Source organism: Prorops nasuta, unplaced genomic scaffold, assembly GCF_024137725.1.
Source record: "Prorops nasuta isolate Cenicafe-Biocafe unplaced genomic scaffold, Cenicafe_Pnas_1.2 PNAS00013, whole genome shotgun sequence".
NCBI classification, from domain to species: Eukaryota; Metazoa; Arthropoda; class Insecta; order Hymenoptera; family Bethylidae; genus Prorops; species Prorops nasuta.
This window is the reverse complement of record NW_027116810.1, coordinates 3,847,551-3,875,152: the sequence shown is the minus strand read 5'-3', so window position 1 is coordinate 3,875,152 and position 27,602 is coordinate 3,847,551. Positions and strand designations below refer to the sequence as shown.

At 34.4% G+C, this 27,602-nt stretch overlaps 2 protein-coding genes across 2 annotated transcripts in view; one reads left to right on the top strand and one right to left on the bottom strand.

Moving 5' to 3' along the window:
- Positions 1-27,602, top strand: part of LOC136778025 (opioid-binding protein/cell adhesion molecule-like) — a 1,000,824-nt gene that overhangs the window by 186,316 nt on the left and 786,906 nt on the right. The gene's annotated exons all lie outside the window — the stretch shown is intronic.
- On the bottom strand, positions 5,300-10,012 carry LOC136778088 (zinc finger MYM-type protein 1-like). Its single transcript, XM_066734696.1, has 2 exons — positions 7,876-10,012; positions 5,300-5,391 (listed from the first exon to the last, which is right to left on the bottom strand). The coding sequence occupies exons 1-2, from the start codon at positions 10,010-10,012 to the stop codon at positions 5,300-5,302; spliced, it is 2,229 nt and encodes a 742-aa protein (XP_066590793.1).

The window sequence follows — 27,602 nt, the reverse complement described above, 5'->3', positions numbered from 1 at the left end:
AAATTTCTTCCATGTACCGTAATCCCGATAATTTAGACCGAACTCAATCTGAACCTAGCTTAACTCCCGCGATACATAGTGAACCACGGCCAAATCGTGTTTCAATCTCCCGAGAGATAGACAGTTGCATCTCTCATTTAGGGAATAGAACCTTGCGTACTCTTAGAAAAACTGACGAAGGAACCCCATTTCGAAACGTAAATACACGAAGCCGGAATAGACTAACTAAGGCTCACCGTGGCAACGCGACCAACGACGCCCCGAATTAGACCATAGTTACACCGCGGAACGTCCGCCTATCAGAATAGAAGACCCACCAACAAACACGATCCCTCATAACGAGAGCGTACCTCCCAGCGCCATAGATGCTGAAATTAGAAGATTACACAACAGCATAAGGTCCCGCGAAATTTGCGTGATTGAGGAAGAAAACGCGAGACAGATATGAACTCTCCAGACTACTCCAAAATATTAATAGGTTCCCAGCGAGGACCTCTACGGCAAGACCGGCACAAAGAATATCGTATGTGACTCCCTGCGAGAGACCGCCATACGTGCCAGATCTAGACGATGAGGAAGAAGAAGAACCTCATCACGGATATGCTTCCCTACATGTAACTCTCGGAAGAATTCCAAAGTATAAAGGAGACCCAGACGAGCTAGAACCGTTTGTGAACTCTATAGTTATGGCAAATCAAAATCTACACCCGTTAGATAGAGAAGAATTTCTACGGCAATTTAGATTCACAATACTAAGAGGCAAAGCTTATACCGAAACCAAGCACAAAGTAATCGAAAATATCGAGCAACTAATATAAGAATTAGAAGAAGCGTTCAAACCCCGACGGTCTACCGCGACCCTCCAAAATAGTTTAAATCGATGCCGACAACGAAAAGATGAATCGGTACGATCCTATGCTTCTCGACTAGAAGACATATTATCAGGTTTGAAAGAAAGATGCATCACGCCAGCAAATGACCCGGCTAAAAACGAAGCTATAGAAGAATTGTTAACGCAACAAGCGAAACATCAATTTATAAAAGGATTGAATTTTAAACTCCAAGTTATGGTAGCATCTGGCGAACGTGCAACTCTCAGAGAATCAATTGCTGTCGCAATCGATCGTGAATCCTTGACTCGCTCTGACGAAGAGTACAGGACTCAACAGGGCTCGACCCATGGCAGACGCGATAACCGAGGACAACAACGATCCTCCAGACAACGGAATAATTCGCACCTCCATTGCAAACGCTGCGATAGGAAGGACATGTAGCTGAAAAATGCTACGCGCGACTTAGCAACGCAAAACGAACCCAGAGTCACTCATCGTCCGTCAAAAAAGGTGTCCACCTCTTGCAATTATTGTAAAAAACCGGGACACACCATCCAAGAGTGCCGCACCCTAGAAGCAAAGCGAGAAAGAAAAGCCGAACTGAATACAAATAACTCAGAACAGCCAGTTAATGAAAACATGAATCGACCAACACCTGTAGGAAATCTAACCGTCAATATGGTATTATGTACTCCTATAAAAAATTTCATCGAAGTACAAGCCGCTGAATTCGTACGACCAGCAACCTTACTCTTCGACACTGCAGCTGATGTCTCCATAATTAAAATAAGAGCTCTGCGCAAAGAAACGATAGCTGACAAAACTCCGATTACGCTAACAGGAATAAGTGCAACACCTCTGAAGACGCTAGAATCAGTTTACTTACTCATAAAAGTCGGAAAATACACTATAACCCATAAATTCCAAATAGTACCAGACACCTTTTCGCTAATAGCCGAGGGACGAATCGGAATGGATTTCTGGAAAAGAAACAGTTTCCATTATGAAAAGGAAGTGTCCTTGACAATGCTGGGACACACCTGGCCAATGAAACAAGTATTATCACGTACGGTATCACTAAAACCGAGATCCGAAACATTAGTAGCCGCGTTAACGGACAGCAAACAAGACGGCATTGAAAACGGACACCAAATATTACCCAGAGTGTATATAGGTAACTGTGCCAATAGGTTAACCAACTCTACCTGCTGCGTCCGCATTATGAACATCACGGAGAAAGAACTCGAGATACCTTAGCCTACAGTTCTGTTAGAAGATATTCTGAGCCTACCGGCTGAGGGCGACGACCCTTCTGTTCCAATAACCGTAAACGCTGTCAATAATTGCGCCAGCGGCCGACTCGCCCGGCTAAAGTCTCAATTAGAACTAAATCATTTAAACCAGGAAGAATTGCGCACTTAACGGATATCTGTGAGGAATAAAATATGTAACGTTATTCCCGTCAATGCGAGGGGCCACTCACGCTACGGGTTTTCTCATTACCTTCGCCCGTCCTTATTTATCGGTATCAGGGCGCCAGTTAGTCAGTTGGGTGGCCAACAACCCTACGTTATCATTTGAGTCTTTCGACTCCATTCCCTATGCATCTTATACGGCCCTGCGGCCATGCATTTGGACGGTAGCAGTAGCCATGGTCACTCAGTATGCTGGGTCGTGGAGAGAGGGGAGGGTTCCTTGCGGAGAAGTCCGAGCCTCGCAGACCTATCTGCCGAGGGGCATATATTTATCCTTCACCATCCACATGCAGGTGGTGTGAGGAGTGCGGGAACATGCGGTATCATTGCCAAGCATAGAGTTTGCCAAGAGCGGACCACCACGGTGGCAATGTTCGCGGCCCGTCCTGCCATAGCGCAAGACTATGGAATTACGGAGGGCACCGGGACACATACCAACGGGCTAACTACGCCCCTGCACAACCCACTATGCATATTGGCCGGTATCCTGTCATGACGTACGTGCAGGCTGGCCTAAAGCACATGCCTCACATACGCGAACGGACCCATAGCTGCTGAGTGCCGTGTCACGCGCTCACCAGCACGCACGGACATATCAACACAGTCCCATGGTCGCGTTCCAACTGCCTGCTATGGCAGTCTGCGCACGACATTCACGCAGCCTGCTTGAAGCGCGTAACCAGCGTTCAAGCCAGACTCGATGTTCTCTCTCTCCTCCGCGTGGCGACTTATAGACACGGACATTGCTTTTAGGACTCCCCGAGGCCGTTTCTCCTTATCTCAGTTTGCCTGGATTGTTTGGCATGGCCCTACCTTACTTATCAGGGCAACCTGGACATCGTTTACTGTAGCGCCGGTCTTTTCATCCGGGCCTCTGCCCGTCAACGGGGTCTATCCTTGACGTTAGCTATAATCCACTCGTGAGCCTATCTCACGAATCGGTAACGTAGGGATTAATAATATCCACTGTTCGGTAGCTTTTATACTTTTTATTCGGTATCTCGTATACGTAACGGGGAACTTCATTACAAATGATATATCTCATTTAGAAGGTGACACACTCCTCACTACTGAAGCGGTAAACATACCATTACTTTGGTAGAAAATACCAAACCCATCTTTAAGAAACCCTATATGTTACCTGAAAAACATAAACAAGAAATAGATAAGCAAATTTCTCAGCTAGAAGCCGACGGAATAGTAAGACCGAGCCGAAGTCAGTGGAATGCGCCACTGCTCGTGGTATACAAGAAACCCTATGCACAAGGGAATATAAAAATGCGCATCGTCGTATATTATTGCAAGCTAAATGGAGCTACTACAGGTGATGCCTATCCATTGCCAAACATCACTGAAATATTGGACCAACTAGGTCACTCGAAATATTTCACCACCCTCGACCTGGCCTCTGGATTTCACCAAATAGGCAGGGCTGAAGAAGACAAGGAAAAAACAGCCTTCTCCACACCCCTAGGTCACTACGAATACAACCGCATGCCCTTTGGAATGAAAAACGCGTCAGCTACATTTCAACTCTTAATGAACACCGTAATATCCGGACTCCAAGGAATCCAATGTTTCCTTTACTTAGATGATATAGTAATTCACGCCCCTACTCTAATAGAACACAATAAAAGGCTGAAACAGGTGTTCATCCAACTGCGCGAAAATACTCTAAAGTTGCAACCGGAAAAATGCCGTCTCCTTCGCAAGGAAACTTGCTACCTGGGTCATATAATTACAGACAAAGGCATCTCTCCAGACCCAACTAAAATAGAAGCTGTAAAAAATTTCCTGGCACCCATGAACGTAAAGGACGTGCAATCCTTTTTAGGCCTAGCAGGCTATTACAGAAGGTTCATTGACCATTTTGCTGATCTGTCAAAACCTATGACGAATTTATTAAAGAAAGGAGTGAAGTTCAACTGGACCTCTTTAGAACTATCATCATTCGAAAACCTAAAGGGAAGATTGACTACTGCACCACTTTTACAGTATCCAGACTTCCATCTCCCTTTCGTTTTAACCACGGATATCTCCAACAAAGCAATAGGATCCGTGTTATCACAAGACGAGGTAGGCAAAGACCTCCCCGTTGCTTACGCCAGCAGAACGCTTAACAAAGCCGAAGTAAATTATAGTACCACGGAAAAAGAATTAGCAGCAATAGTTTGGGCTGTACAAAATTTTCGACCTTATATGGTACTAGATTTACCATCATTACCGATCATCAACCACTCACTTGGCTTTTCAATGTAGAAAACCCAGGTTCCAGATTAATGCGTTGGAGATTAAAGCTAGCCGAGTACGATTACGAAATTAGATACAAACCAGTTACTCAGAATACAAATGCAGATGCGCTAAGTCGTATATACATGATCACACGCTTAAAAGCACGGCAAGTCGCCCCAAGGCCAACCGAATCGAATGAAAATGCAAATTCAGCTCACTCGGACGCTGTAAAAGAAACAGTTGATGAGAAATCATCGACCTATACTCCCACAATGATAAATCAAATCCTATACGAGTATCACGATACTCCTTTTGGAGGACACGAAGGCGTAAACAGAACCCTGCAAAGAATGAAAATTAAACACATGTGGCCAAATATGAAAAAGGACATAAAGGAATACATAAAAAAATGTGACAAGTGCCAACGCAATACAACAGGCAACGTGAGACGTGCACCAATGCAGATAACAGACACGCCAGTAGAGTCTTTCGAAAAGGTCGCCCTAGATATAATAGGACTATACCCTGCGACCCAACAAGGAAACAAGTATGCCTTAACCTTCCAAGACCTTTTTACAAGATAGAGCATAGCCTTACCAATTCAAGACCAGTCAGCCTCTACTGTGGCGCGACTATTCGTTGAAAGGATCATTTTTTCATACGGGCTACCCCAAAAGGTCTTAACTGACCAGGGTACTTACTTTCTGAGTAACCTCTTTAAAGATGTCTGTAAGCTATTAAAAATTGACAAAATACAGACTACGGCATACCACCCATAGTCGAATGGTGCGCTGGAAAGGTCGCACAGAACATTGGCGTTGTACCTAAAAAACGGTACCCAGCCCTAGGTGCTACAAAAAATTTTAAGAGGAGTATACTTTCTACCTCTTATATCAATATACCTGATGCGGGACGATATTCACGCATGCGCAAAATAAAATTGAAAGAGCTCCATGGGGAAGAGGCAGTTCCATGTTGCTTTTAATGATTTAACTAATATTTGTTTACCTAATGTCAAAATGCAATGTGGAGAGTGTTATGATAAATGTCCAATTAGAAATCAGATAAGTATTTTATTATAAACATTAAGGTATAATTTATTTAATTTAAAGAAGTTGAATCTTTGCTGTATGTGTTTTGCAGATTGCTTTTGTAAAACCTACCATGTAGAGGAATACAAAAAATGTCAATCTGTACCAAAATAGAGTAAGCGATGGATAGCTACTGGATTGGTGTTTTTACACAAATTTGCAAGCAAATCATTTGTGAGGAAATGGTATGTAAAATTCACCAATTCGTTGAAAGGAAAAATTGTTTCTCTCTACAATCCATCCGTATCAGATAAGGCTTCTTGTTTCTTATCAAAGTGTAATTTTAACATGTCAATATAAACGTTATGCGATGCTTTTGTGTTATTTTCTCTTTGCATATTTAATATTTATTTAATTTATAAGAAGCTAGTTCTTTGTTCTATGTGTGTTGCAGATAGCTTTTATGAAACCTGATTTTTAAGAGGAATACAAGATACATGCAATTCACGCAAAGTTTTATATATCAAGAGCTATATATGTATAGAAACATGATTTAAAAATTATTGTCTTAATATAACTTCATCTTTGTATATGAAATTTGCACTTTCATACGATTGGTTCTTTTAGTATAATTTGTGTAAAATGAATACTAAGACCTCAATATAATAATCGGACATTTTATTCCAGAATATTAATAACGCAATGTTAAGTTTCCTAGTAACAGGACATAACTTGCAAATATCTTTTATATTCCGTCTTTCTTTGTGTTTTGATTTACTTCTAAATAAAAAAGATAATTGAAAAATATTTGTAGTGATCATATATGTACAATATACCTTCTATATCTTTATAAATTGTTTATTAGTTTATATGAATTGTAATTAAAAATAGGCATATTTTGATAAAGGTGCGGATAACTCTGCCATGTAAAATTAAGTATAATAAGTTTTTTAGAAATTGGAACGTGATATTTCTAATTTTATAAATTAAATATTCGTGACATACATATTGCTTATTTAACTGAACTAGAATTCTTGCAAAAAGAATAACACAGTTTTCGTTCTTTTTCATCCTAATAGGTAGACAGAGAGAAAAATATCTGTCTACTTATTAGGATGAAAAAGAACGAAAACTGTGTTATTGTTTTTGCAAGAATTCTAGTTCAGTTGAATAAACAATATATATCTCACGAATATTTAATTTATAAAATTGGAAATATCACATTTCAAATTCTAAAAAACTTATTATACTTAATTTTTCATGGAAGAGTTATCCGCACCTTTATCAAAATATGCCTATTTTTAATTACAATTTATATAAACTAATAAACAATTTATAAAGATAAAGAAGGTATATTGTACATATATGATCACTACAAATATTTTTCAATTATCTTTTTTATTTAGAATTAAATCAAAACACAAAGAAAGACAGAATATAAAAGATATTTGCAAGTTATGTCCTGTTACTAGGAAACTTAACATTGCGTTATTAATATTCTGGAATAAAATGTCCGATTAATATATTCAGGTCTTAGTATTAATTTTACACAAATTATACTAAAAGAACCAATCGTATGAAAGTGCAAATTTCATATACAAAGATGAAGTTATATTAAGACTACAATTTTTAAGGTAGTAGTCTAGTTCTTTGGGTCGAAAATTTTTTTTTCACATTTCGATAGTACACCAACATGAGAATATGGTGTATAAATTTTAAACCGATATTCAAAATATTAACAAAGATATAACCAGAGACGGACTAAGGTTAAAACGGGCCCTAGGCAACGTTGTAATTTCGGGCCTATTTTTCAGTCATGACACATATTTATAACGTTTGGTAGATTGGTTTTAAAGCATATAGTTGTAATTCTATTTAATTATCGGATTCCAAGAAAAAAAGACAAACAAACATTAAATAAACATAATTTATTAAAATAAACAAACATATAAACATAATTTATTAAAACAAACAAAATAATAAACAAATTAGTTATATTGCCTTTTTTTCTGACTTTTAATTCGGCAAACTCGTCAATTAGTTTGTCGTAATTAATAGAGTTATTTAATAACTCTTTTTCTATATAAAGTAATGACAAACTATATAATTTCTGTTGGCCTAATGTGGATCTTAAAAAATTTTTTATTCTGGCCAATACTGAGAATGATCTTTCACCACTTGCATTGCTTATTGGAAGGGTTAAATAAATTCTCAGAATTATGTTTAAATTAGGGAATGTTGCAATAATATTATTTTCCTGAATAAATGACCACATTGATACAGGCGAAATAATATTTTCTTTACTTATAAAACTCTTAAATTGTAATAATTCATTTTTCAATTCTTCTAGGTTTAAATCTTGTTCATAACATTTTAATTCCTCTATTGAAGAATCACTAACATCACAATCATGAAAAATTGTTTTGAATTTATTGTTAACAGTTTTATATCCCACAGACCTTTTTTTAATGTTGCTAATTAAAGAATCGCATGCAACAACAAAAATATTAACTTTAAAATGTTCTTTGCCATTGAAGTTTATTTCATGTTCTGGAATTTCATCATAAAATAGTTTTCGTCTTTTCTGCCGTTTTTTGTCATTAATATATGCAACATCTTTAACTTTTTCTGCTTCTTTTTCTAAATTGTCAAAATCATCTCTAACAGTTTGTATGAAATCTATCAACGAATCATATATTAAAACTGCTGTATTTAGGGATTCGTCTTTTTTTTGAAGAGTCTGGTTTGAAGCATCTATTCTCTCTAAAATCTTTGCCCATATAATAAGTAACAGTACATACTCAAATGTATCAAGTTTTTTATGTAAATCGGCAGCTTCGGACCTTGTTAATGGTTTTTCATCTTGGTTTGAAGAAAAATGATGTAAACAATGTTTAATTTCTTCATAATTTTCCTTTAAGGATTTCACAGCATCGGAACGAGCAGACCACCTGGTTTCACAAATAGGTTTAACACTCAAGTGTTTGCTCTTACAAAATTTTTGAAGTGCATTCCACCTATGTGTAGAACTTGAAAAAAATACATACAATTCCTGAATGATATTGAAAAAAGAGGTCATTTCCATGCAACTTTCGGCAGCAGCGTTTCCAATTAAATTTAATGAATGATTTGCGCATGGTATAAAATGGGCAGAAAAAATATGTTGTTTTATTCTGGATTGAAGTCCCTTATATTTACCTGACATATTAAACGCATTATCATAACTCTGTCCCCGACAGTTAGTGATGTCTAAATCTAAATTATTTAAAAACTCTAAAATGACTTTCTCCAAGTTTTCACCAGTATGAGAAAATATAGGTAGAAATCCCAAAAATCGTTCTTTTATACCACTTGGAAGAACATAGCGAATAATGACGGTCAGCTGATCTACATGAGATATATCAGGTGTTGAATCAACAATTAGAGAGTAAAATTTGGCTTCCTTTATTTCGTTCACTATTGTGAGTTGTAAATCTTTCGATATAATAGAAATAAATTCATCACATATTGTAGACGACAAATAGTTTATAGTACCGGTACCGCAGTTTGCATATTTTTTCATGTGTTCCCACAAAAATGGATCGAACTCGGATAAATATTCCAAAGCACCTATATAATTACCATTATTTTCACTAAAGAACACTTCATTTTTACCACGAAAGGCTAAAGAGTATGAAGAAATAATTTTGATTGTCGCTACTACACGCTTAAGTACTTCCCTCCAATATTTTTTTTCATTTATAATTTGTTTTTCCAGTTCTGTGTCAATGCGTCCGGTAATTTTAGATCTTGTTATAAAAATTAAAATGGAGTTAATGTGGTCACTGGAGTTTTCATGCTCTGACAATTTTTTATGTACATTTTTCCAATCATTCGTCCCTTTTGTCATTAGCGTTGTTTGCTTGGAAAATAATTTACAGACGTAACAGTACAATAAGTTGTTGGTTTCAGTATAAGCCAACCAATCTCTTTTAACTTTTTCCCCGCTATTCATTGTTCTGAAGAAGGAGGCAATAGTTAATTTTCTTACGACTTGTTTTGATCCTTCGTTATATCGAATAGTAGATGCTTCGAAAGATCCGTTTATCGATTTCGGTGGATTTTTGGTGTAATAATCTCGCATGGCGTCTGTTAGGTGTTCTGGCCATAATGCAATATCGTTTTCCTGCTGGTCTTTTTCCAGAATACTTTCGGACACAAATGCTGTTTGTGGAGTTTGAGCAGGTGAAATTTGTGCAAATGATGATGTTTGTTGTAATTCATCTACAAATACTGTTTGTGGAGTTTGAGCAGGCGAAATTTGTGCAAATGATGATGTTGGTTGTAATTCATCTACAATTAAAAATTTGTCCAACGATCTTTTCATTTGTTTTGCCACTTTATCTCGATCTGCCTTTCGTTTTCTTTTTTCACTACCACTTAAATGTTTATACGTACTCATTTTAAAGACAACGTACTAAAAAGAAAGAAGAAAATGATCTTCAATTAAATTTATTATTACTCAATATCACAAATCACAAACAAACAATCACAATTTATGGTATTTTATATTATATATTATTTTAATTAAATAATGTAATACTTTTATAAAAACTTACATTTTTATTTCAGGAATTCCAGAAAGTATTAACTCTTAACTAGTTTGACTTTTTAAACACAAAGGCTCGATAGGCGCGAGGCTGGATCGTATTTACACACGTCGATACTTGCAGGCGTGGATGCATAAGCACGGGAACGCTCGTCCGCACTCGTCGATTTTATCAATCAACGATTCGGCATAATTTGGATACGTTTCAGCAATAATTAGTATGGGAGTCCCTTAATTTTATGTTTGTTAGAAATAAAAGGTCAAACTATAGTTAATAGTTAATACTTTCTGGAATTCCTAAAATAAAAATGTAAATTTTTATAAAAGTATTACATTATTTATTTAAAATAATATATAATATAAAATACCATAGTTTTGATTTTATGTTTGTGATTGTGATATTGAGTAAAAATAAATTTAAATGAAGATCATTTTCTTCTTTCTTTTTAGTACGTGATCTTTAAAATGACTTCTTATAAATATTTAAGTGGTAGTGATAAAAGAAAACGAAAATCAGTTTTTAATTTTCGAATTTTCGGGCCCCAAAAATCACGGGCCCTAGGCACGTGCCTATGTTGCCTAGGCCTTAGTCCGCCTCTGGATATAACATATATTCGATAGCACCGCATAATTGAACACTGTAAGTTGCGCGACAGCTGCTAAAGGTTATTCCTCACTATTATGACTCATTACCTTTATATTTCCTTGAAGTTTCGTATACCTTTTGATATACGAAAGAATATAACCATATATACCTGCGTTTGACACGTATGAAGAGACCTAAAGCTTGTTGCACGCACCGAAGATCGACGATTAGTGTGAGGATGAAAGTTCTGTTAGCCAAACTTTAATCGCGTTTTTCTCGAAACCACGTTTTCTCGGTCGGCCCGAGGCATAACAGATTTTCTATTGAACCGATCGGGATGAAATTTTTACAAGTTGTTCTACACATCTGTAATTCTGGCAGGTGCTAGGATCATTTTTTTTCATCCATTTTTTTTCAATTTACAACCCAATTTCCACTAAAAAATTGTACCTTTTTCTTTCGAAGTCCGCCATTTTTTTATTTTCCAACCAGATTAATTTTTTCTACTTCCGGACAGAATGACATTCCTACTAAACAATAATCCGTTGCATTTTTTTGCGTCCAATTACCCAAACTGGAGATATTTCACAGGGAAGCAGCACATATTTTTTTTCACCTACTTTGACCCCATGTAATTTAAATAAAATATCGTAAAAATTAAAAAAAAAAATTTTTTATATAATTCAATATAGTATTAACAGCATATTAAATTTTCAGATTTTATGCATTTCATTTAGGTAGTCAAAAAAATTACCGAAAAATACCATGCAAAACCAGTCGATTTACTATACTACTACCTTAAATCATGTATCTATACATATATAGCTCTTGATATATAAAACTTTTGCGTTAATTGCATGTATCTTGTATTCCTTTTAAAAATCAGGTTTCATAAAAGTTATCAGCAACACACATAGAACAAAGAATTAGCTTCTTATAAATTAAATAAATATTAAATATGCAAACAGAAAATAACAAAAAAGCATCACATAACGTTTACATTGACATGTTAAAATTACACTTTGATAAGAAACAAGAAGCCTTATCTGATACGGATGGATTGTAGAGAGAAACAATTTTTCCTTCCAACGGATTGGTGAATTTTGCATACCATTTCCTCACAAATGATTTGCTTGCAAATTTGTGTAAAAACACTACTCCAATAGCTATCCATTGATTAATATATGTCTTCGTACAGCTTGACATCTCTTGTATTCCACTGCAAGTCCAGTTTTATAAAATCAAATCTACAACAAACAGAGCAAAGAATCAACTTCGTTAAATTAAATAAAGATTAAATCTGCAAAAAAATATAACACAAGGCATCACAAAACATTTACTTTGACATGTTAAAACTACAGTTTGATAAGAAACAATAAGCCTTATCTGATACGGATGGATTGTAGGGAGATTGATGAGAGAACAATTTTTCCTTTCAACGAATTGGTTAATTTGCATACCATTTCCTCACAAATGATTTGCTTGCAAATTTGTGTAAAAACGCCACTGCAATAGCTATCCATTGATTAATATGTCTTGGTACAGCTTGACATCTCTTATATTCCTCTGTCAATCCAGTTTTTTAAAATCAAATCCACAACAAACTTAGAGCAAAGAATCAACTTCGTTAAATTAAATAAAGATTAAATCTGTAAAAAAATATAACACAAAGTATCACAAAACATTTACTGTGACATGTTAAAATTACATTTTAATGAGAAAATCAACACTCCATCTAACGATCTTGTGATATTTACGCACGAATGATTCAGTTGGGATTATATACAATTAAACCACTCCAAAAGCCATCCATCGCTTACTCTACCTTGGTACAGATTGACATTTTTTGTATTCCTCTACATAGCAGGTTTTACAAAAGCAATCTGCAAAACACATACAGGAAAGAATCAACTTCTTTAAATTAAATAAATTATTCCTTAATGTTTATAATAAAATACTTATCTGATTTCTAATTGAACATTTATCATAACACTTTCCACATTGCATTTTGACATTAGGTAAACAAATATTAGTTAAATCATTAAAAGCAACATGGAACTGCCTCTTCCCCATGGAGCTCTTTCAATTTTATTTTGCGCATGCGTGAATATCGTCTCGCATCAGTCATATTCATATAAGAGGTAGAAAGTATACCCCTCTTAAAAAATTTTGTAGGACCTTGGGCCGGGTACCCTAAAAAACTTTGTCAACGAGGACTTAGACAATTGGGACGAATGGTTACTCTACGCCATGTTCACCTATTATACTACACTACACACAGCTACAGGCCGAACGCCTTTTTCATTACTATTTGGACGCGAGATAGAATTACCGACCTTGCTCAAATATCCGCCGCAACCTACATATACCTTTGAAGATTATTATAATGAACTTCGCGAAAGAATTCGCTCAACTGGTAACATAATGAAAGACCAATTGATATTGGAAAAGGAAAAATCGAAGATTTATTACGATCAAAATACAAAAGAATCAAACTATGAAGTAGGAGACCAAGTATTATTGACGAGAGAATTGATTCGCGCAGGAAGACCGAAAAAACTAGAACCCCTATAAGACTGTCCCTATACCATTACTACAACACTAAGCGAATTAAATTACGAATTAGCAGTGGGTAAAAACAAAATCGTAACCTACGGTAATAGGCTAAAAGCTTATCACGCGTAGTTACCGACTCGATCACCCACACATACCATCCTCTCTCATATAAAACTCCTTTTCCCATCACCCCAGTCTATTTCCTACTACAATTTACTCTCATTATTACTATTATCATAATTACTATTAAAATGAAATAATTTCTATATATATTTCTCTTAACACTAAAATAACGCTATATTAGTATACTACTACCACTAGAATTATCTAACTATAATAATTTTCTTTACTATTCTAAATAAATAATCGACCTTAAAATACTTTTTATTATAATTAACAAACTTAATTTTAATTCCTTTTCAAGCTAAAAATTACCATTTCATATTATTATTTTTGTTTCCTTCCTTCTCCCTTTTTACCCTACTTTTCTTTAAATTAAACTAATAGGGAAGGTACTATAACTAGAAATAAAAATAAATACATTTAAAACTAACTTAAAATTTATTCAAAAAATTTTTTTTTCTTTTTCCTTCTTTTCTCATATAAAAACATACAAATACTTTTCCAAATTAAAACACAAAAAATATTTATATAATTAAATTAGCCCATGATAACGGAGGACGTCCCTTTCCTCCAACGGCGGCTCCCTCAATCCTTCCACTTGCTGGTTGGGATATCTCCACCCACGGTAGGGCTCCACCCCGGTGTACTGGAGCCACCTTATTCCGAAGAGGTCGAAGACGACCCAGAAACTCTCTCTCTCTCCTCCAGGCAGTTATAGTCCCACTCGTGGTACATCTGGATGTGGTCCGATTTACGGCACATCATCCGGAACTGCACCGCACCCACGTTGAAAATTATAACTAAACATAAATTTAATTTCAAAACTAATGAAACCCACAATCTATTCAAAAACTAACAAACTAATTGTAGTATTTCATATCCCCTTAATAACGCCTAAGGAATTCGATCTTATGCAAATATATCCAATTCCAATCCCTATTCAAAATTCTACGACATTACACTCTGTAATAGATTTAAGACAAGAATACATAGCAATAGATAGCATTGCTGAGCATTACACAGAATATACCGAAAATGAATTACAAAAATGTTATATGATAACAGATCATTATTTTTGTCCTACGGATAAACCATCCAACAAAATAAAAACCGTCAATCTATACGAAATTGCATTATACCGAAAATACATAAATATAGATAAGTGCGAGCATAAACTTATACATTTAGTGCAACCGATGCTAATTCCGATGAAAAATCAAGCCTCGTAGATATACTCCACACCGCGATTAGAAATTGTAGAAGTAATCTGCAAACAAAAACCTACATACAATATAGAATTAATGGGCTCCGGAGTAATTAAATTATACGAAAATTGTATCCTAACAGCTACCGATTTTGTTTTGGAACCCGTACAAACCTCCAAACCCAGCAAACATAAAAACTATATCCCGCACTATAATTTCTCTTTGAAAGCCATAGATCCTGTAAACTACGTAGCAGCAATCAATACAACCAAAATTCTCAGGCTGCATAACATCCAAAACAAGGTCAACGACCTCAACACGTTCAGCGTCCAGCTAAAACACCTGAAAATGGATGTAGAAAACGAAGACCTAGGACAACACCACATCTATCAGCATATGGCCATCTCATACTCTACTATAACATTAATCATCATAGGATTAACCATCTACATAATCTGGCGATTTCTTCACAGAAAACCAAAACCTAAGCCAAGACTCAGGTCAATGCCGGCATTGCCATTCAATGCCATCGTAACGGACGACGTCGCCGCCCCAGCAACGGACGACGGTGCCCCAACGCACATGATTATTGTCACACCTGAACAAGCGGCAAATTTTCAATAAGCCGATTATTAATCACCCACCCTCTTCTTCCAGGGAGGGGAGAGGTGTTATGTATACAGAATAAGCATACATAACTCTTACTACCATAAACATTACATTATTAATATTATTAATAACATTATCATTTAAAAACATAGTCAGTAAATCAAAACCCATTATAAATATGTTAAAATATCATTAGCCCTATTGTAAAGGAGAGATACTCCTAAAGCGATAAATTCAAAAGTGTAACACGAATCGCTTGACGCAATTCGTTCACATTGTCACCAAGGCTAAGTCCCGACACATGGCTAATGCACTTCGACGACAGTCGAACGTTCTAGAACAATGACTCATTTGACCATCGGGACCCGCAAAATGTTACCATATAAGGTAAAGTTTGACGCTGCACTTTGAGGGTAAGAGCCCCAAATGTGCAGCCCCAAAAATCGGTTCGAGTCTACTGTTAAAAGGAACCAGTCGAATCTTTTAGGACCTTCAGTCCTCCTACCTCTTAGACTTTTCTAGTCAATCCTCTTCCTTTTAAGTACACTACTAACTAGCTCATAAATCTTGGATAACGAATTGTATAAAAAGAGAAATTGTAATACTTCATAATAAATCTTTATTATACAAAAATTTCTTGAGTTTGTCGTGAATCTGCAAACGAACCACAACACTAGTAATATAAAGTATTTTGGATACCTATTAAAATATTAGATACTCCAGTGAACATAAATATTTTTCAAAAATTGCAAAGAAATAAGTTTAGTGTGCAGTAGTTATTTTATTATTTTAAACTTTATATTCGTTTTCTTCACTGCATCAGTTATTTCGAATATATATGAAAAATTCTTGTCTTATTTTGTTCCGATTTAATAAATACTTTGTTGAAAAAGAGTCCATAAATGTTCACTCTCCCGGGGTATTATGCGTCAAAGACATGAAAACTTTTGAAACAAATATCGAATGCATTAACGGGATCCCTCACGCGTACTTTACCGACAGTACAAGTCAATAAACAATTCGTTTAATAAAAGTCAAAAGCGAAGCAAATTGCAAAAACGGGCTTCTTTATGACAAGGTGCCAATTCTAACGAGTCAATCGAGCTTAAAAACACTCAAATTAGTTGAAAAATAACGCTGTACCACTGTCACGCGTTCTTGAAGTGGAAATAACCAAAAGTAACCTCTCTTCAAGATCGCAGCACAATGGTACAGCGTTATTTTTCAACTAATTTGAGTATTTTTAAGTTCGTTTAACTCGTTAGGACTGGCACAATGTCCAATAAACGCCCGATTGTTCAATTTGCTTCGCATTTGAATTTAATGAAACTAATTGTTTATTGACTTGAACTGTCGATAAAGTAGGCGTGAGGGATCCCGTTAACGGGATCACTCAAGCCCTCTGTAGCCAACATTACGGAACGAAAAACGAGGGAAAATTGTCCAGCGCTATTTTTCAACCGATTTCAATGTTTTTGGGCTTGTTGGAATCGTTAAGACTCGCAGTTTGTCATAAATCAAGCCGTATTTTCCAAAAAACGTAAAAAATATAATTGTTTAAAAATTCGCATTAATAATATTTAAACGCAAAACAAATTGAAAAATCGGGCTTCTTTATGACGAAGTGCCAGACCTAACGATTCTAACAAGCCCAAAAATATTGAAATCGGTTGAGAAATAGAGTCGTACCATTGTCCCGCGTTGCTGAGGTGGATGAAAAACAAAAATTTTTAGGAAGGAAGCTAGGCTTCCTCCCCTCTTGCGGCTCACGCTAACGTGTTCCCCCACTCCAGCATCGAAACTTACTACGAAGCTTTCCTCTCATATTTACGCTATTCCCCTATCTGTAGTTATACATATATAAATACCACTAAAATAATGTTGAGAATATTTTATTTCGTCGATATAATTAAATTGCTAAAAATGCAGTTATCATTTTGAAATAAAATTGTAGAAAAGGATATTTCGTAATGCTTGAAATATAAGACATACGGCGAAACGCGGGACTATGGTACAAGCGTATTTCTCTATAGAATTTGATGAGACTAGTCATAACTAAAGCCGTCCTTCATGTAGATTGTCCTAAAGAGCTCGCATTTTCGACAAAGCCTATAGTTTTCCAGTTATGAACGATTGAAAATGGACGTGCGCAACAGCTGATCTACGCGAGAGAAGAAATATGTATTTGTGCGCCGTGCAACTTTAAACGTTCATAGCTGAAAAACTATAAGCTTTATCGAAAATGCGAGCTCTTTAGGACAATCTACATGAAGAATGGCTTTAATTATTACTAGTCTCATCAAATTCTGTTGAAAAATACGACTGTACCATTGTCCCGTGTTTCGCCGTATGCCCTATATTTCAAGCATTACGAAATCTCCTTTTCTACAATTTTATTTCAAAATGATAATTGCATTTTTAGCAATTTCATTATATCGGTGAAATGAAATGTTCTCAACATTATTTTAGCGGTATTTATATGTGTACAGCTACAGATAGGGGAATAGCGTAAATATGAGGAAGGCTTCGCAGTAAGTTTCGATGCTGGAGTGGGGGAACGCGGCAGCGTGAGCCGCGAGAGGGGTGGAAGCCTAGCTTTCTTCCTAAAAATTTTTGGTTTTCGTCCACCTCAAAAACGCGGGACAATGGTACGGCTCTATTTCTCAACCGATTTCAATGTTTTTGGGCTTGTTGGAATCGTTAGATCTGGCACCTCGTCATAAAGAAGCCCGATTTTTCTATTTGTTCTGCGTTTAAATATTATTAATGCGAATTTTGAAACAATTTTATTTTTTTTACGTTTCTTGGAAAATATGGCTTTATTTATGACAAAGTGCGAGTCCTAACGATTCCAACAAGCCCAAAAACATTGAAATCGGTTGAAAAATAGCGCAGAACAATTCTCCCTCGTTTTTCGTTCCGTAATGTTGGCTACAGAGGGCTTGAGGGATCCCATTAAGGTAGTAGTCTAGTAAATTGACCGTTTTTGCAGGGTATTTTGCGGGAATTTTTTTGATTACATAAATTAAATGCAAAAAATCTGAAAATATTATATGTTATTAATACTATATTGAATTATATAAAAAAATATTTTTTTTAATTTTTACGATATTTTATTTAAATTATATGGGGTCAAAGTAGGTGAAAAAAAAACATGCGCTGCTTCCCTGTGAAATATCTGCAGTTTAGGTGATCGGAAGCAAAAAAATGCAACGGATTATTGTTCAGTAGGAATGTCATTCTGTCCGGAAGTAGAAAAAATTAATCTGGTTGAAAAATGCCAAAATGGCGGACTTAAAAAGAAGGTACAATTTTCTTAGTGTAAATTTGGTTGTAAATTGGAAAGTAGTGGATGAAAAATAATGATACTAGTTGCTGCCAGAATTACAGAGGTGTAGAAATAACTGTAAAAATTTCAGCCCGATCGGTTCAATATAAAATCTGTTATGCCTCGGTCCGACCGAGAAAACGTGGTTATGAGAAAAACGCGTTTAAAGTTTGGCAAACAGAACTTTCAACCTCGCACTAATCGTTGATCCCCGGTGCGTACAACAAGCCTTTGGATTCTTCATATGTGTCAAACACGGGTATATCTGGTTATATCCTTTCGAATATTAAAAGATATACGAAACTCCAAGGAAATACAAAGGTAATGAGCCACAATAGTGAGGAATAACCGTTAGCAGCTGTCGCACAACTTACACCGCTCAATTATGCGCCGCTCTCGAATGTATGTATATCTTTGTTAATATTTTGAATATCGGTTTAAAATTTATACACCATATTCTCATGTTGGTATACTATCGAAATATGAAAAAAAAATTTCGACCCAAACAACTAGACTACTACCTTAATTAAAGATGGCAAATTATATAATACATTATTAATGCTCACAAAAAAATTCACTAATTCAGTTACCGTAGGACCCTCAATAATTATAAAAGGCTGAACTGATGTACCATACTTATTTGCTATTGCATATTTCTCCTTCCGGATATTATCAATCTCAGCAATATTCTGTGATTGAATGAAATTTGAGTAAATCTATAATACAAACAGAGACATAAGATCAGATATAATAAATAAATAAAATTAATTTCATACCTTAACATATACTATGAAACTTTTCTGGCATTCGCTTATAGTGGTTTTAATTCATCCATTTTTATTTTTTTGGACTTCTTTTGGAGGAATTAATGAAGATAGTAACAATAACTTTATCGCAGATTCACCAGCTATAAGATACGAAATTATCATAATTATGAAATAAATGGATGCTTCTGATTCCATCAGGAGGAATAAGTATTTCAGATTAAAATAAATTTATTTTAATCAAATCTAATTTAATCTATGTATATAGGTATTTAAATATGATTCAATGAATAACTATGAATTTAATCATAGCTATTCACTTAAACTAAATTATATAAAAAATTAGCACTGTATTCAAATAATATTTTATTTGAATCAAGTGACTTTTTTTTGTGTATGGCTTCTCTTAAAATTAGTACAACATTACCATCATTTTTTCCTGTTGCATTTAACATATGTTTTAAATGCAGTTCTGTGCTGTTCGTGTCTTCAAGGTACAATACTTTTCAACTGTATCGTACAGTAAAATAAAGCTCTGCGTAACATCAAGCTCTTCGCATAGCTGTAGTAACTGAAAGTCTTTATCAATTAAATCAAAAGCTTGTGGATATTGCAATACTGGCCAATTTGTGTATATACCTTGGATGGTTAACGAATTGTTTTTATTGTATTCATCTTGATGGTATTAAAAAGTTTCCATCCATTTCTTACATATCATATCCCAAGGTGTACGAAACGCAATTTTAACCATTAAATACATTCCTCAATATTAATAGTAACTGAAAGATAATTTAATATGTATGATGTGTTAAAAATCAAATATATTAAGATTGAAGATGATTTCAGATTGGAATGAATTTTAATTTAATCAATTAAGTAATTACCAATCATAGGGGAGTTATTATCATTATTTTCATCCACACTGCGAATATTTTTACTTTCATTATCAAGCTTTTATAAAATTTGCACTGAATATCGATATTTATTTATTAATTTTCCACGTGCAATTATTGACTTAGTATATTTAGAATCCTTTTTCCGTATTGGCGGAATATAATAAGTTTGCAGATTTTCAGCAGGAAAAATATCTATCAATTGTTTTGTTAATTGCAAAAAGTCCTCATTTTTCAACCTGTAATTTAAAAAAAAAATATATAAAACAGCTTGCCTAAAATAAATGAAAATATAATAAAAAGTGTCTTACTAACTAATACCATATCAATAAATTCATGTAGGTAGAATTATTTTGAGAGTGAAATTTAAGTTTTTTGGTCTTCCTCTTAATTTTGAATTCTTAATGAATTTTTAATTGTTCGTTTCAAAACTACCTGTAACTTTCAGGATTGACCGAGTGATGTCTGATTAATAAAACTTTTAATGAAAAAATAAACAAAGAATGCTGTACAGGAGTTATACTTTTAACATTGTTCACTCTATTTGAATGTAAGGTTGTAGTGAGTTTTTCATATACGTTGCATTGATTATAACATACGCATTATAAAAATTACCTTATAACCTTTGTTGCTATGTATGTACACTCAGAAAAAAATCGTTTGAAATTAACGAATCTGTTTGTTTGAATTTAGGTTTGCTTGAATCTAACGAATTATAATTGAAGTTAATGAATTTCATTTAATTCAAATAAACACTGTATGAAACAAAAGAAGGCATTTATTTACACTGAACTTGGTAGGTACAAATACATATTAGTTTCAATAAAATATTATTTATTAAGAGCAAACAAACCACACATTTAAATCAATTTTACCGTTGTCTTACGATTTTATTCGTATAGCTTATAAAATATTTTTTTTTATTACTATAAATTGATTAAAAAAAAAATGAGTCATATGATTGATAACAAAAAAATATTTTTGAAATAAAGTTGCCATTAAAAAAAAAATAATCATTATAAATAATTCTTTACTGTAAAACAAAAATATAATTTTAAATTCAGTAAATCAAAAAATTAAGTTAAATGTTTATTTCTTATGTTTTGACTTAATAGTAATTTACTTTCAACATCGTGCATTCCGTTTAAACAAAAGATTATGGCTGCAAAATAATATTTATATTTATTTTTAATAGTTCAAATTCATGAATAGTAAACAAATATTAGTTTAATTTTAATGTACTTACAATTGTAATTTATATATACAGGGTGTTTCACGTAAGGCGCCCCAGCTCGAAAAGAGGACTTAGAGCGCATGGTGGGGGCAGATGCATCTTATTGGCCGCGGTTGGAGAGAGAGTAAGAGAAAGAGGATAATAGTTGACCAAAGATGACTGATGTGAGCGGGGAAGGGAGGGGCAGCGATACGCTAGGCGTATTGTCTAGTAAAGGATAGCTCTATCCTTCTCCACGTTAATCCTTCTCTCTCCCTCCGCGGCCAATTAGATGCATCTGCCCCCACCATGCCCTCTGAGTCCTCATTTCGAGCTGGGGCGCCTTACGTGAAACACCCTGTATATATATTAATTGATAACGTAATAAACTATTTATTCAAGTTAAATTATGATATATTAAGTAAAACCTTACACTACATTAAATTCTATCTAGCTTTTCGTTAATTCCAAAGATTCACTAACCCTGGTTAACCTACGAATTATTGCTATCAAGCTATTTGTTGATTTGAATTAAATGAAACTAGGTGTTTAAAAAAAAATTTTTTTTTCGTTTAAATGCAATGATTCGTTTTATAACGCTCAATGTGAAAAAAATCAAATTAATATTAACTCAAAATTTCAAAATAATATTTTGGAATTGAATCTGCAATTTATTTGAACAAAATAATACTTTTTACTCCACACCAAAGGACGGTTTAGAGCAACCGAATATTTATCTATTTCTAAGAAACCTTGAAATAAGGAATATTTATTTAACACAATCAAGTATATAATTGCTGTGCTTTAACAAATATGGTCAATGAAGTATAATATTTGCTGAAATGCCAATTCGGATTTTAAGAAACAGATTTAGTCGAATAAAATGTATTAATCCATCATATCTAATAAATAATATTAGAAGAAAACAAATATCTATTTCTATGCAATAAGCAATATTGGTATTTTTTGCTTAATTTCAATTTTACATTAATTTCATTCAAATAGTATGGTTTTATTTGTTTCAATTGAAATGCATATTATACAAATGAATTAAGATCTACTATAAGGAATAATCGTTTAAATTTAACGAATTAAATTATTTCAATTAATTACTTTAATAAAACGAATTGTATGTATTTCCGATACTCGCAGCATCATTCCATATGCGTTTAATACTACCCGATCGACAAAGGGAAAATGATATTGTACGCACAATGACCGGCAGAAATGGCATCCCTTGATGTGTTTAGGAACCGTGTTTTAGGATCCTTCACTATATACTCTATTCTGCTAGGCGGAGATAGGGGAATGGAACGCAATAACTATAGTAGTTCGTCTATCTCGCTCTAAATGCGTGAATGCGAGAGATAGAGCTTTATACGGCATAGCAGGGCAAGCCAGACGTCCCAAGGTTTATTTCTATCTGTGCCATTGCCTATGGCTATCTCTCTCGCTCGGTAAGAATCATTCGTCCGTCCTTGATTAGGTCAGTTCTACGCCAATGGATACTCTTTGTGTGTGTGTTTATACAGAATATCACATAAAAATCCAAACTTATAATATTAATTGCACCAAACGCGCTATAAGAAACAATAATTTTTCATACTGACGTTTGACAGTGACAGGTGCACACTATTTTAAAATCCTCGCTGTAATCGCAGTCTTCAATGGTGTCGCCTGAGGAAATCTTCTTTAGAGAGTATCCATTGGCGTAGAACTGACCTAAACAAGGACAGACGAATGATTCTTACCGAGCGAGAGAGATAGCCATAGGCAATGGCACAGATAGAAATAAGCCTTGGGACGCCTGGCTTGCCCTGCTATGCCGTATAAAGCTCTCTCTCTCTCTCTCTCTCTCTCTCTCTCTCTCTCTCGCACTCACGCATTTAGAGCGTGATAGACGTACTACTATAGTTATTGCGTTCCATTCCCCTATCTACGCCTAGCAGAATAGAGTATACGGTGAAGGATCCTAAAACGCGGTTCCTAAACGCATCAAAGGACGCCATTTCTGCCGGTCACTGTACAATCCCTACCAAAAATTTTGTTCCGAAGAAAGAAGTAGGAGCATAAGAATACGATTACCGCTAGCGGTATAATTTTTGATGCGGCAGAGTACCACGACAACCTCCTTAAAGATTCTCGATTATAATAGCCGTTCTTAAAGAGAAAAATTGTTTTGGTCGCATTTTAAGGCCAAAAATGCTAAGATTCTGTGAATTGAAATACTAAAAAAAACACAAAGCCAAACATCCATTTGAGCCTATGAAGTGGTTGAAGGTCGATCAGCAGTTTCGAGGGCAAGCGCCATAAAAACAATCAAAACATAAACAGTTTTGACCAAATTTGTAAGCTAAGATTGAAACTTTTGCAATCATCATTTAACAAATTAATAATAATTATTTTTGAGTTCTACGTATTTTTATTATGAAAATGAATCCAAACGTGACATAATTACGACTATTTTTAGCGACGCTATTACTTAATTAAAACATTTAATTAAATATAGAATTGACGTAATTATGTTGCGTTTAGACTCACTTTCATCGTAAAAATACGCACAATTCAAAAATATATAATTTATTTATTAAACAGAAGTTGTAAAAGTTTAAATCTTAGCTTACAAATTTGGTCAAAACTGTTTATGTTTTGGTTGTTTTTATGGCGCTCGCACTCGAAACTACCGATCGGCTTTCAACCACTTCATAGGCTCAAGTGGATGTTTGGCTGTGTGTTTTTCTTATTATTCTAATTCACAGAATCTTAGCAATTTTGGCCTTATGATGCGACCAAAAGAATCTAACTCTTTAAGAAAGGCTACTGCAATTGATAATCTTTAATTGCAAGTAGCTTTTTAACTAAGGGTGCTAGCAAAAAAGTTTTAAGATCTTTTTTACTTAGATTTTTGTCCCCTAACCGATGGTATTGGCATGACCATCGTTCGTGGGAAGTAGTGTAGCAATGCGGTTCTCCGATGACAGGAGTGGGGCAAGCTGTTGTGTGGTGTGGAAGGGGGATGGGAGGGGATAAGGCTCTCATAGTATGGCAGTGGTGGGGATGAGGAAGGAAAGGGTGTTATAGTGGGGTCGATTTTGTTTAGGATAGGAGGGAGGGACAGGAGTATTTTTCACACTATGGTACACTCCGGGAAATATATTCTGTCCAACTTATAACCAAATGTTTTAAAAGGCCGTACTTTAATAGCGGTCAACACTTTTCCACATCACGCTGGTTACCTGGTCTAGCACCGAGTCCCGAGCAATAAACCGAGAACAATCGAAGAACCCTATAATATACCTGATACTCTAATCACTAATGCAAAATTACAATTATTATATTTTTAATCAAACAGATTTGAAATTATTATGAATACATTGCTTGTATTTTTAACATGAAAATGAATCCAAAAATGACGTTATTCGGACTATTATTTCTATATTAGTTATATCTTGCATCTCTCATTTTATTAAAACCTGTTAAAAATTAAATTTATTTTATTCCAATATGTCTATAAATAATCCAAATAAGCATCAATTAACCCGTAGCAGAATTACATTAAAAAAATTGAAATTTTTAATTTTATGAGATGATTAACCTTTTTCTTTTTGAAGATAGTATTTTAAAGTATTTACATTTATTTATCAATTATATCTTAAACTAAAATTTATATTTGTTCATTTTTTAATAATATGTTTATGTCCTTTCCAATATTTTGGAGATTTATTTTAACTTAACGCATAACGAAGATATATAGTAAAATTGAATTTTTATTATAATTTATAGATAATAAAGTAGCAGCTTCAAGGTATAACTAAAAGAAATAATTGTTCGATTAAAGTCGTATTTGGACTCATTTTCATGTTAAAAATACAAGGAATGTATTCATAATAATTTCAAATATGTTTGATTAAAAATACAAAAATAGTAATTTTAGATTAGTGATTAGAGTATCAGGTATATTAGGGTTCTTCGATTGTTCCTAGTTTATTGCTCGGGACCCTCAGGACTCGGTGCTAGACCAGGTAAACAGCGGGATGTGGAAAAGTGTTGACCGCTATTGAAGTAAGACCTTTTAAAACATTTGGTTATAAGTTGGACAGAATATATTTCCCGGAGTGTACCGATGGTTAGTTATTCTACGAGGACCTAACTTATTCGACCGGGCCCTAGTTGAGGGAAGGTTTTTTCACCCTTCGAAGTCGATGGTTAGTTACCTTACGTAGCCTAACTATTTCCGACACAGCTAGGTGGCTACACGGATAAACTAGCTTGAGTTAATTGCTAGTTCCAGTAGTCACCGCTAGGTGACTGCCTTCCTTAATCTGCTTTCGCGTTAATGGAATTATATTATGTAACTACATACAGGTGAACTAGTTCAATTTAATTGATAGTACCATTAATCACCGCTAGGTGGCTATGGCAATCTCCTTTCCTCGCTAGTTAAATTGTAGATAGCTATAGTGATAAGTTGCCGATATCGTTCAATGAATTAACTTCTCATCGAGCATGGAATTAAAAATTGTACCCTTTAATAAATGGATATTTGGTTATCCTTTGCATTGGAGGCTCCCCACTGATTTGGGGAGAATAATAATTTAATATCAATTTCAGGAATATTAACATTTTTGCTAGGACAACTTATTAAGTCCTAGCTCTTCCTAAACCTAGGTCAGGTCCACCATTTTATTGGACCTTACAGTTCCTCCCTTATAGTATGTTTCACCCACATCATTTTTTTTATATTTAAAATTTTAATAATAAAAGGAATGGTGAGAAATGAATGAAGAGTATCAAATTAATAATGAAAAACGTATAATTAAATGAATATACAAAGATTGAAGCAGCTTATAATTAATCGGATATACAAATATATAAAATGAAATGTTTTACAATTAAACTAATAATTAAACAAATATACATAAAATTTATATAAATGATAGAAACTTATATCAATATATATTTTATTGCATCATCTGTGAAACTGAGAAGTTAAGTTAATATTTTACAAATTGCAAGTTTAACACTTGCTACTTACATCTATTTCTTGCTGTACCCATTGTGCGAAAACGTTGACCTCTTGATAAACGCAATGTATCAGCTTTTTCTAATGATCAGTATACATTTTTACGTGTAGTTTACACGGTGTGTTGCAGGGTTTTATGGCGTCTATCAAATTATCAAATTTTGGACAACCAAACCTTTCTAAATTTGTATTTGGGATATCCAAGTAATTAAGCACATCCCGTTCTACATGTCACCCTTTATAAGCTACTAGGGTGTATTCACAATCAAATTTTATACTATTCACAAATTTATAAATATCTTCTTTAATACAATTCTCATCTCCTGTGTTGCAATATTTTATCCCATGAACATTTCTGAAGACGAAATCTGCCCTTTTTTGATCCTTAATCGGTAAACCTCTATACGGCTCACAAACACGAAATGCACTGTATTTCGTATTTCCCGTAGTTAAGTTTTTAATCGCAACTTCTTCATACACAAATTTTTTGTTTATCATAAACCCATCAAAATCAATTAAATGTGTAATATGTAAGAGTATAGACATTTTTTAAATAGAATGTTATTTGTCGTACGAAGCAAACGTTCAAGCAATACTGATGCCTTTCATATGATTTCTTCGAGCTTTTAAGCACTGTTAGAGAGTTGTCAACAAATTTTTTGAATCTACAGTAGGAAGATACCTGCACTACACTCTTAGAAGAACGGAAACGTCATTGGCTCCAAAAGAGAGAATACTTTCATCTCTATGCTGCATGTAGCGGGCGGTAATTCTAAGATACTTTAAGCGTTGACAAAACTTTTGACCTACGATGGGGAAATGACTGACCTGCCACTCTTGGAGGAACGGAAGCATCATTGGTCCTCAAGAGAATATTTATGACCTATGCTATATATAGTGGGAGATAGTTTTGACCTATGGTAAGGATAGTAGGAGGGATGAAGAACAATTAGCTTGAAGAGTGGGAGAAATTTTCGTAAAACATACATATTTAAGTAGAATTATTTTAGTATAAAAAACGTAGGCATAATGGTACCAACGATCGTTGGTTTTCAAGGATTCCGTTTGACGGATAAGTCATTTATAATCAAAGAATTTGCTGTTTTACAAGAACAAAAAGTGTTCCATATTTTATTTTCGCCG